General features: G+C 42.5%; 1 protein-coding gene across 14 annotated transcripts in view; it reads right to left on the bottom strand.

Annotated features, from left to right (window-relative positions):
• LOC137437491 (tensin-3-like) overlaps window positions 1-12,388 on the bottom strand; it is a 376,468-nt gene that overhangs the window by 113,432 nt on the left and 250,648 nt on the right. For all 14 annotated transcript variants that reach the window (XM_078766918.1, XM_078766921.1, XM_078766912.1 and 11 more), the window contains 2 exons: window positions 4,480-4,563; window positions 2,047-2,159 (listed from right to left, as the gene is read on the bottom strand). In XM_078766918.1, coding sequence (XP_078623044.1) covers window positions 2,047-2,159; window positions 4,480-4,563 — 197 coding nt within the window. The remainder of the gene's footprint in view (window positions 1-2,046; window positions 2,160-4,479; window positions 4,564-12,388) is intronic.

Here is a 12,388-nt window from a genome sequence, read left to right as displayed (position 1 = left end):
TCATTTGGGTAACAGACCTGAATTTGGATAACAGACCTGGATTTGGAAAACAGACTTTCATTTGGATAGCAGACCTGTATTTGGATAACAGACTTTCATTTGGATAACAGACCTGCATTTGGATAGCAGACTTTCATTTGGATAACAGACCTGGATTTGGAAAACAGACTTTCATTTGGATAACAGACCTGAATTTGGAAAACAGACCTGGATTTGGAAAACAGACGTGAATTTATGTCATAGACTGTTTTAAATTACACCATCACTGACCTGAACACCGAATAAAGATAACTCACAATAAAAACACATGGAGGGGTAAGACCTGCACTGGCGAGATCGCCAATCCTGGCACAATGGTACACTTCAACAATGTCCTTGGTTAGAGAATAATGTGACGTTTTGTAAACGAGGAAGAAGCAGCTGAACCTGCAGCCACTGCTCTTGTCATTTGCATAATGCTGCCGGTCAGGGCAACCGGCAATGTGCTCAGAGAGGAGAAAATAAATAAATAAACACCATTTTAAAAGTTTGTTTTTAAAAAGAAGTTACAAATCTTTAAGGAACATTTTGACAAAACAGGTAACCACCAGCTCACTGTGATGTGAAAGAAGGGAATTGTCAGCTTAGAGTCGTGGACATTTGTGTGATGGCGTGTTTATTGGGCAAAGTTAATGTGGCAGACTTCTCAAAATGACTCGACGTGCTGGACAGGAATACATCGATTTGTCTGCATTGACGTCAGGGTACTCCTAACAGTCAGGGCCCTTAGGGATATTTTGGGGCCGTTTGGTTCAAATTCTTCCAAAAGCACCAAATTTGGCCCAGATGTTGCCCATGCCATACTCTTTCAATTTTTGACGGGCGCCAGGACGAGCGCCCCCCCCCCCGGGGGGCCCCAATATTGGCGAAATACTAAATGGCCGCCACCCGGATTAGAGGAAAATCAGTTAAATAACCAAAAGGGTTGGAATCATGTATGATACCACTTTTCAGGGGTTTTCGAGGTCGAGGAATCCAATTATGATGTTATTTTGATGATTCGAGGTCAGGGTCAACCCTCAAGGTCATCTTAAAGGTCATTTTTGAGTCAAACATGTCGGTTTTTGAGTTTTTTTGTCAAGATTTACGCGAGGTTCACCATTTTATGTGTCTGGGTTGGATAATCGAACTCTGACCTTATTTTTGACAATTAGAGGAAATATTTACATGTCTATTTCCTAATTTTCAGGCATATGCAGTTCATCAGTCTAATTACAAAGGTACGGATTTTGATGTTATATGAACTGTATGCCATATCCTTGTGTTTAATTTTTGTGCGATCATGATCCGGGTTCATGTATACATGATTGTTTACATGTCATAAATATGACGTCATAGGTCATGTGACCTGGCGGCCATATTGGATTTTATGAAAACCTTAAAAATGGATCCCTGCCTTCATTTTTCGATCGATTCATTTTGAACTTTGACCACTTATAGTACGCCATGTGATTGTATGCATATCCTAATTATGACGTCATAGGTCAGGTGACATGGCGGGATGGACCGGTACGGTCCCCGGATCATACCGCCCTTGGTGCCCGTCAAAAATCGAAAGAGTATGGCATGGGCAACATCTGCGCCAAATTTGATGCTTTTGGAAGAATTTGAACCACAATATCCCTAAGGGCCCTGACTATAATGGAACACAAACCAAACTGGCCCATGACAGGTTTGTGAGGCCAATTTTTTATGGTGTTGGCACGACTCGCCAAAAAGAGATGCTGTGGCGAGGGCCAAACTTGCTAAAGGAGATGTGTCATAAAAAGGAAAGCGAAACTTAGTAACTTAACATCGGAGATGAATCACGATCACAGACATAAATATGCAATTAACATTGGAGTTAATTAATTCACAACAAGGAAATATGCAATCCTGATCAAAAGAGTACTTCTTGTTTATTGGTTAAGGTGGCCAGGAGGCCTGTCACTCATTCACGCCAAATTGGGATGATACAGGAGTCTGGCAAGGTATTTGAAGGTAAAGCAAGGTGGAGGAGGTATTCACCAGTACTGCCTTCAAAGCTGGGAATTCCCCGAATGATCACATGGTGCAGAAATAGAGGTAGATTGTTCATTTTGATCACACCTGAGAGAAGATCTCCAAAGTAGTCCACATACCTGTAGGGAGACATCAGACGTGTAACTTGAGGGAAAGTTTTCAATCGCACCAACAGGTCGTTTCCCTAACTCACTGCACACGGTCGGTGTCTGGCAATATCACGTGATTAATGAAACAAACACTTCATCAATCTGAATCATCATTCATCACAAGGAGCATCAGTGTTATTCGAAGTCTCAAAGAACCGATGAAAGTTAGAGAAATACAGGCTTACAACAACGTGCATCAATGTGTACACCTACATAATGTAAGTGTACATGTGCAGTGTGTCGTAAAATTCACATATACCGTATATTTAACCACAGAACATATGAATACATTTAGCCACACACTGCACGGATACATTTAGCCACACGCTGCACGGACACATTATAGCCACAAACTGCACGGATACATTGAGCCACTCACTACATGGATACATTAAGCCACACACTGCATGGATACATTTAGGCACACACTGCATGGATACATTTAGCCACACACTGCACGGATACATTTAGCCACACACTGCATGGATACATTTAGGCACACACTGCATGGATACATTTAGCAACACACTGCACGGATACATTTAGCCACACACTGCATGGATACATTTAGCCACACACTGCATGGATACATTTAGGCACACACTGCATGGATACATTTAGCCACACACTGCATGGATACATTTAGCCACACACTGCATGGATACATTTAGCCACACACTGCATGGATACATTTAGCCACACACTGCACGGATACATTTAGCCACACACTGCATGGATACATTTAGGCACACACTGCATGGATACATTTAGCCACACACTGCATGGATACATTTAGCCACACACTGCACGGATACATTTAGCCACACACTGCACGGATACATTTAGCCACACACTGCACGGATACATTTAGCCACACACTGCACGGACACATTTAGCCACACTGCACGGATACATTTAGCCACACACTGCACGCATACATTTAGCCACACACTGCACGCATACATTTAGCCACACACTGCACGCATACATTTAGCCACACACTGCATGGATACATTTAGCCACACACTGCACGGATACATTTAGCCACACACTGCACGGATACATTTAGCCACACACTGCACGCATACATTTAGCCACACACTGCACACATACATTTAGCCACACACTGCACGCATACATTTAGCCACACACTGCATGGATACATTTAGCCACACACTGCACGGATACATTTAGCCACACACTGCATGGATACATTTAGCCACACACTGCACGCATACATTTAGCCACAAACTGCACGGACACATTTAGCCACACACTGCACGGATACATTTAGCCACACACTGCATGGATACATTTAGCCACACACTGCACGGATACATTTAGCCACACACTGCATGGATACATTTAGCCACACACTGCATGGATACATTTAGCCACACACTGCAAGGATACATTTAGCCACACACTGCACGGATACATTTAGCCACACACTGCATGGATACATTTAGCCACACACTGCACGGATACATTTAGCCACACACTGCACGGATACATTTAGCCACACACTGCATGGATACATTTAGCCACACACTGCATGGATACATTTAGCCACACACTGCACGGATACATTTAGCCACACACTGCATGGATACATTTAGCCACACACTGCACGGATACATTTAGCCACACACTGCACGGATACATTTAGCCACACACTGCACGGATACATTTAGCCACACACTGCACGGATACATTTAGCCACACACTGCACGGATACATTTAGCCACACACTGCACGGATACATTTAGCCACACACTGCACGGATACATTTAGCCACACACTGCACGGATACATTTAGCCACACACTGCATGGATACATTTAGCCACACACTGCATGGATACATTTAGCCACACACTGCACGGACACATTTTGCCACACACTGCACGGATACATTTAGCCACACACTGCACGCATACATTTAGCCACACACTGCACGGATACATTTAGCCACACACTGCACGGATACATTTAGCCACACACTGCACGGATACATTTAGCCACACACTGCATGGATACATTTAGCCACACACTGCACGCATACATTTAGCCACACACTGCACGGATACATTTAGCCACACACTGCACGGATACATTTAGCCACACACTGCACAGATACATTTAGCCACACACTGCATGGATACATTTAGCCACACACTGCACGCATACATTTAGCGGACGGACACATTAAACTAATAATAACTTTTTCATCTTGCACAATCAACGTCTGTGACATTAAGTGAAGCAAACCCTTGTGCTTATAGATCTCACCGTTGTTGTGAAGGTTGGGACAAGGGAAGGATCTTATCCTCGTAGAACCTCTTCATCGCAAACGTGTCCAGAGCTTGATCAGCACTAAAATACAATCCAGAACAAAGTTTTCCTTCAACTAGCCAATCTCATATTCACACACTGAGGAACATCACCATGCGTTAATGAAAGGCCTGGTCTGCAGTACAATTTCTCTCGTTTAAAATCTCAGCTGCTGTGACTTAATATATACACTGGTAGGTGCACCCCGAACAAGAGGGTGAGACAGGTGATCTGTTGGAACAAGACACCGGGAAGTCTTGTTCTCCACTCTACCTTATTTCAATTTTTTTTTTTGTTTTTTTTTGTTTTTGTATACAAGATCGAGGCTCGTGAAAGAGCGAACATTAATCACACAGAAAGACAAACCGACACATAAAACATACAACATCGGGAGCGGTAGACAAGATGGGGAGGGAGGGGGAAGGACACAAAACACAACATTTGAGAGCAGGGACCGAGAGACATGGAGACATCGAGAGATCTGAGAGAGGGCGAGGGCTTTGGGGGGGGGGCATGGGAAGGGGGCGGTGGGAGAGGTATAAAACATATGGACACTGCCAGGACTTCCAGGAAAGAAGTTGGAATTTCAAACAAGGTGGATCTGGGGTGAATTAGCGGGGGTAGAAAAGATCAAGGTTTTGGATGGGGGAAGATAAGAGATGGTGGTGAACAGCTGTTTTAAAGACCTGGAGGGAGGAGTGGGATTGAAGGGAGTGAGGGAGTTTGTTCCAGAGGCGGGAGAAAAGAGGAATGAAAGAGTGAAGGTGAGCAGAGAGCCGAGATTTCGGCAGTTTAACCATCAGAGGGTTGCTGGCAGATCTTGTGCGACCTGTAGGAATATTTGGGGGACAGAGCACAGAGAGAGCTGGGGGTGCAAGGCCGGAGAGGAGTCGGTAGAAGACAGAAAGACCACCTACCTGCCTGCGGTGAGTGAGTGAAAGGCCCTCAGAGATAGCTTCATCGCGGGAGATTCCAATAATTCTGAAAGCTTTGGTTTCAACAGCGTGAAGCCGAGCTAGGTGTGAGGCAGGAGCACCGGCCCATAGGGGAGAACAGTATTCCATTGAGCTGCGGATGAAAGCCTTGTATGTGGTGAGGAGCTCAGGTGTGCCGAGGAAGGACTTCGCACGACGGAGGATGCCCAGTCGGCGACTGGCTTTGGAGGCCAGCTTGGAAATGTGGTTTTCCCAAGAAAGATCATGGCAGATAGTGAGACCCAAAATCTTGAGCGACAGAACTTCTTGGAGAGGATTGTTGAGAAAGTAGATGGGAGGGTTGTCCAGTCGATCTTTTCGGAGAGACATAGTAAGAGTGTGAGATTTGTCAGGATTGAAAGACATGTTCCACTTGTTTGACCAGTCTGTGATTTTGTCCAGGTCTTCAGAGAGTGAGGAGGCAGCAGATTGCCGATCTGAGGGAAGAGGAATGGAGCAGCAGAGAGTGGAGTCATCAGCAAAGAGATAGAGAGGATTTTCGAGAGAGTCAGAGAGATCATTGATGAAGACCAGAAAAAGCACGGGGCCCAGAACACTGCCTTGGGGAACTCCAGCCTGAACAGGAAGAGGAGATGAGAGAAACCCATTCAGGGCCACACGTTGACGACGACTAGAGAGGAAGTCCGCCAGCCATGCGTGGAGATTTCCATGGATACCAAAGGAGGAGAGTTTGGTGAGCAGAGCGGGGTGCCAGACCGTGTCGAAGGCACGTGATATGTCGAGGGAGACAGCTCTAATTTCCTGTTTGGCATTGAGGACCTCCATCCATTGTTGAGACAGCAGAAGCAGCATGTCCAGAGTAGAGTGACCTGGTCTGAAACCAAATTGATGATCAGAGATCGAGCCATTGGAGAAGAATTGTTCAAAGATTGCTCTCAGATCCGTCCATGTTTTTTAAATGTAAAATTCACTTCTTCTCTGTGCCTCAAACGCCTCGTCCTCAACCTAAGCTCTCTTTATGCATCTCAATAACGATTCTAAAGCATCCTCGTCATTCCATCTGCCAATTCCTTTTTGCACAATTGCCATTTGTGAAGGTTCAAAACAAATGCTGACATCACGTGCTGACATTTGTCAATGATCATAATAATATTTATTAACCTCCAAATATCATTTTCAAAGAACGAATTGTATTTATTTATTTATTTATTACCCTCGCCTGAGGAGAGGGTATTCAATTTGAGTCCGTTGGTTACCTCCGCCACCAAAGGTGGATGGAGGTTATGTTTTCACCCCTGTCTGTCTGTCTGCCCGTTTGTAAACAAAATACAGTATCTCAAAAAGCTGTGGACGGTGTGGAAGTGTAACTCAGCGTAACTTATTAATTGGCACTGGTAACTTATTAATTAACCTGGTAACAAAGCAAATACATTTTACATGCAAACTCTGTGAAGGACGAGTTTGTAAATGAGTTAGGAATGTGCACGAACATGATAATCTCTTGAAACACCTGGTCACAGCCCCAGGCTGGAGCACCCCCCTATTGTTTGATAAATGGAACTCACAACAGGGGGGGCTAGCTGGCGCCAGGAAGGCGACCAGTAACGTCAGCGGAGAAGAGATTACGAGTTCAGCGGACAGAGGATTAAGTCGAGTTGGTCCATATAAGCGGGAGCTGCGGCTGGAGTCGAGAGGACTTGCTGCGAGGAGCTCTGACGAACGGGACCATGGCGGAGGAACATCAGCCGAACGAAAAGGACCATGGAAAAGAGTTAATCTCAGCCATTGAATAATGCGGTATTATTTGGTAAATGGAATGAAGTGAATAATAAAAAAGACCTTTTGTAAACCTGAGTCCGGTCATTGGAGTCCTGTGAGTCATACACGAAATTCTTCCACAATATGGAGGCACCGCTGAAATTTCGAGTGGACGTCGCCAAGGTGAGCATGTCAGCATGACGTCTTGGGGATCTGTCCATTATGAAATATGAATTCTGAAGATGGAGGATTTGGTGTGTGGGACTTGCATTCCGTAGGTAATCCAAGGAGTGTAAAAGTATTTTTGTCACGACCGCCCAAGGTAAAAGTCACGGATGGAACGGTTTAAATGATTCTATTATTCGTGTGCTTGCATATGCGTATGGTATACGCTGGGTGTTAAGAGCCTTACTCTGGTCTGCGGGCAAGTCGGCTCATGAAGTGCACCATGAGGCGATTTGTTTGCCGGGTCGGTAAGGTTCGGTAAGGTCCGTACACGTGTACAATCGTGTACACCCGTTTTAAATAGAGAATTTTTTTTCAGTTTTCCCGCCATAACTAAAACTCGTTCGATTTTTTTTGACGAAATTTGCTAGATAAATAGCATGGGTGACACGGAACCAGTGCTGTTTTTTTTTTGACGAAATTTGCTAGATAAATAGCATGGGTGACACGGATTAAATGATTTTATGATTATGAATTAATGAGGAAATGATTTTATATTTAAATATAAAAATTGATCTGCTTGGTGTTAGTTTAAGGGCTGTTCCAAATTTATCTTGATTATGAGACAAAAACAGCAGAATGGGAATCAACAGACAATGGAACAGCTCGCGACGAGTGTTTGTGGGTGACAACCACCCTCTGGTCGAGGCTCATAGAAGGGGTGATGCTTACTGATTCGGCACGCTTAAAATAGGTGTTAATGGTGGGATGTCAGAGGTTTTGGCGTGGGCTTAATAGTCACACTGTTTGAAAAATAATGCTCGATGCAACATGATCCTAAAAAGAACCCATCCCTACATCGAAGGATAAGGAAGGGAAGGAATGGAAAATTTGAAGTATTAAAGTTACGGAACTCAAAATGTCTGGGTTTGGATGGAGTCATTAAAGGATTGAGTCATTCATTGGTTTGATGATGGTCCTAATATTTTGATAAATGTTTGATAATGGTCCTGGTGATTTTAGTCCTAGGAATAATATATGCTAGTGGTTTGTCTGAAGGTTTTAATGAGATCGGATTTTATCTATCTATAATTCCAGTAATCTCGGTGTGTGTGTCGGTCTGTCTGTATGCGACCGCTGTTTCTCAACAACTACCGGTCCGATATACTTGAAACTTGCCAGGTATATTGGTGGGGACCCGAGGATGTGCCTTTTCAAGGTTTGAAATTAATCGGACGGGTGGGTCCCAGGGTGTGGTCGCCGTGTTCTGTGGTCGTTCGCTTTGGCTCTGCGGATGGACCGAACCATTGCATGTAAATAGAAGGGGGGTTCTGTGGTCGTTACTGCCACGTGGTTTCAAAGTTTTGTTGTTGTTGTTTGCACGCATGTTTTTTGCAAGCACGTACGGGCGAGCACGTACGTGCGGGCACGCCCTAGTATATATAAATTGAGGTAATATTAAGTTATGGAATTAATTGCTTTCAACAATGCAAAGGGTGATAAAATATGGGATTTTAATGGGATTTTTTAATGGGATATTGGTTTAGGAATGTTTAGAGGTCATTGCAATGTGATAATAACTTGTTGGAACTTGTTGTTGGAACTTGCTGTTGGAACTTGTTGGAACTTGTTGTTGGAACTTGTTGTTGGAACTTGTTGTTGGAACTTGCTGTTGGAACTTGTTGTTGGAACTTGTTGGAACTTGTTGTTGGAACTTGTTGTTGGAACTTGTTGTTGGAACTTGCTGTTGGAACTTGCTGTTGGAACTTGTTGGAACTTGTTGTTGGAACTTGTTGTTGGAACTTGCTGTTGGAACTTGCTGTTGGAACTTGTTGTTGGAACTTGCTGTTGGAACTTGTTGGAACTTGTTGTTGGAACTTGTTGTTGGAACTTGTTGTTGGAACTTGCTGTTGGAACTTGTTGTTGGAACTTGTTGTTGGAACTTGTTGTTGGAACTTGTTGTTGGAACTTGCTGTTGGAACTTGCTGTTGGAACTTGTTGGAACTTGTTGTTGGAACTTGTTGTTGGAACTTGCTGTTGGCACTTGTTGGAACTTGTTGGAACTTGTTGTTGGAACTTGTTGTTGGAACTTGCTGTTGGAACTTGCTGTTGGAACTTGTTGTTGGAACTTGTTGTTGGAACTTGCTGTTGGAACTTGCTGTTGGAACTTGTTGGAACTTGTTGTTGGAACTTGCTGTTGGAACTTGCTGTTGGAACTTGTTGTTGGAACTTGTTGTTGGAACTTGCTGTTGGAACTTGTTGTTGGAACTTGTTGGAACTTGTTGTTGGAACTTGCTGTTGGAACTTGCTGTTGGAACTTGTTGGAACTTGTTGTTGGAACTTGCTGTTGGAACTTGTTGTTGGAACTTGTTGTTGGAACTTGTTGTTGGAACCCGTACTTATTTAATTAATTACATTTCTTATTACATTACAGTAATTACATTACAGTAATTACCTGAGGTAATTACAGTAATTACAGTTCCGGTAATTACAGTAATTACAGTAATCATTACAGTAATTGCAGTAATCTTATTACAGTAATTACATTACATTAACTCAGGCACCTTTTGAGTAAGGAAGCTGATATTTGGACATGACACTGACCAAGTGATGTGGCTGTCAAGGAAAATATTGATTTATTGATTAATCATTTAATAAATTAACTCGTTGATTTATAAATGACTTATTTAATTAAAATTCCTGAGAGATACATCTTCGGATGAAATACTTGCAGATTGGTTATGCTATGAGCCAATTGATTAAGGAAAATATTTTGTGATGGCCATATTGGCAATTTCGTGGCCATATTCGTGGCAACTCAGTTAGTGCCACTGCACCTTTAAAATGCATCCCTGCGTTCATTTTTCGATTGATTGAGTTGAAATTTTGAACAATCGGATCTGGACTGTCGTTGTTAACGACTCTAGCACGCACTCGTCCAATCAGGATGGAGCGGTATGGTCCCCGGATCATCACTGCCCGCAGTTTTAATTAATTTTACTTTTTCTTTTGGGCATATAATTTTGAAGACATGCATGTCATGATAGAGGAAATGTTTGTTCTGTTAAACGGAATAAATGTTGTTAATGCATGTGTGTGTGTATTTTTGTGTATTTGGATATATTTTCACGACTAATTCCAGTTATCGTCCTGCAAAAGGTCTGCTCGTTCTTTTCCTTTGAGTCGTAAATTCCTGTTGAATTCTCATTAAAAAGCGGAATTAAGTACGCTGTGTGATGATGGAGATCCTTGATGACGAATCAGGAATAGTGAATGAGCAGACAAATATCACGGATGGTACACCAGATAGGGAAAATGTAGATGAAACCCCTTTTTGCTCAGGTGCTGTGTAGCGCTGCACAAAGATCCATATGAGCGGGGCCTGGGTGCTGTGTAATTAGTACACAAAGAACCAATTACTAGGGTGCTGAATAAACACAAAGATCCATTTTTGGAGCTGGTTCTCCCGGTGCTGTGATTTATTCAAAGAACCAAAATCTTGTAAGAATTAAGATATGATTTGTCGACATCATAAATACTTTAATATATGTAACGATTTTTGTAACGATCATCCTGCAAAAGGTCTGCTCGTTCTTTTCCTTTGAGTCGTAAAATCCTGTTGAATTCTCATTAGAATGCGGAATTAAGTACGCTGTGTGATGATGGAGATCCTTGATGACGAATCAGGAATAGTGAATGAGCAAACAAATATCACGGATGCTGCGGCTGGAGCAGGGGAAGCGATTTTTGAATTGTTCAGTGATTATTCGATATTGTTATGACTTATTGTCAATAGGTATACTAAGTGGCCATGAGGTAGCCTGTTGCTATGTACAGTTTTATTCTATTGTTGATTATACCACATAACTGTGGTGATAAAGGAAATGTTCGTTTTAAATAGATGATTATGATATGACCATGACTATAAAATCATGATGATTATTATGAATGATATCATAGGGTTCAAATGCAGAATGATTGCATGAACTTGGGAAAGAACTTTCAAGCCCTATGGGATAAATTGGGTGGTACAAGCGATGGAGTTTCAAAATTTAGCATGATTAAAGGAATTTTACAGTCTTATTTCAGGAGTTTTACGAAATTTATATTGCCAAGAGATTTTGGATACTATTAAAAGAAAAAATGATGAGATATTTTTCCCAATGAACTTTAATATCTGCCATCCATTTTGGCTGTCTCACGAATGAAGGATGAGTTGCCTTTAGTGGTTGCAAAGAAAATTTGAGGAGACCAGGCAAAATGGGAAAATATGTCAGATATGACCCTAGGACAGGACGGTGATTCATCAATTGACATGAGGTACGAACCCGAGGTGACGACCGATGAAATTCGATCTCAGTCAATGGATGGACCTGTCCTGACATCATTGGGGAAAGGGCCTATGCAAAGAGACATCCAAAGTGATTAATTTGATTTATTGATGAATATTGATGAATTAATTGAAATTGAATAATTGATTGAATTGTCGATTGATTGAATCTAATTGATTGAATTTAAGTGAATAAATTTAACTGAATAAATTGAACTGAATAAATTGAATTGAATATATTGATTGTTTGATTGATGAAAATGCGGTCTCAAGAAAGAAGCTTTGATATCTTTGCGAGATATTATCAATGTGGAGACAACCTGGGAAAATTGAGCAAGGTGGTGAGTTTATATACAGATATATATGTGCGGTTACCATTGTGTGATTTCCCCGTCAACAGAGCGGACACCTGAGGATTCACCCATTTCATACTGACCCTCCGGCTCATCTGCAAATACTGATCTGTGAGATTGGATTGTGCAAAAGCCACGGCTGAGGGAGATTCTCTGGAAATCACCGTGTGAACAGGTGGAGAGACCCTTCCTGGAGGTACGAGTGAAGCTTTAGAGGAACAAACTACAACACATCCAACGCTACTTTGATAAAAGGCAGAATGGGAAATGGAGCCTGCAAGAATACACAAGGACAACCAGAGAGTCCACCAAAAGGTACTTGTACA

Source organism: Myxine glutinosa, chromosome 12, assembly GCF_964187855.1.
Source record: "Myxine glutinosa chromosome 12, kmMyxGlut1.1, whole genome shotgun sequence".
NCBI lineage: Eukaryota > Metazoa > Chordata > Myxini > Myxiniformes > Myxinidae > Myxine > Myxine glutinosa.
This window is presented reverse-complemented; position numbering and strand designations above follow the sequence as displayed.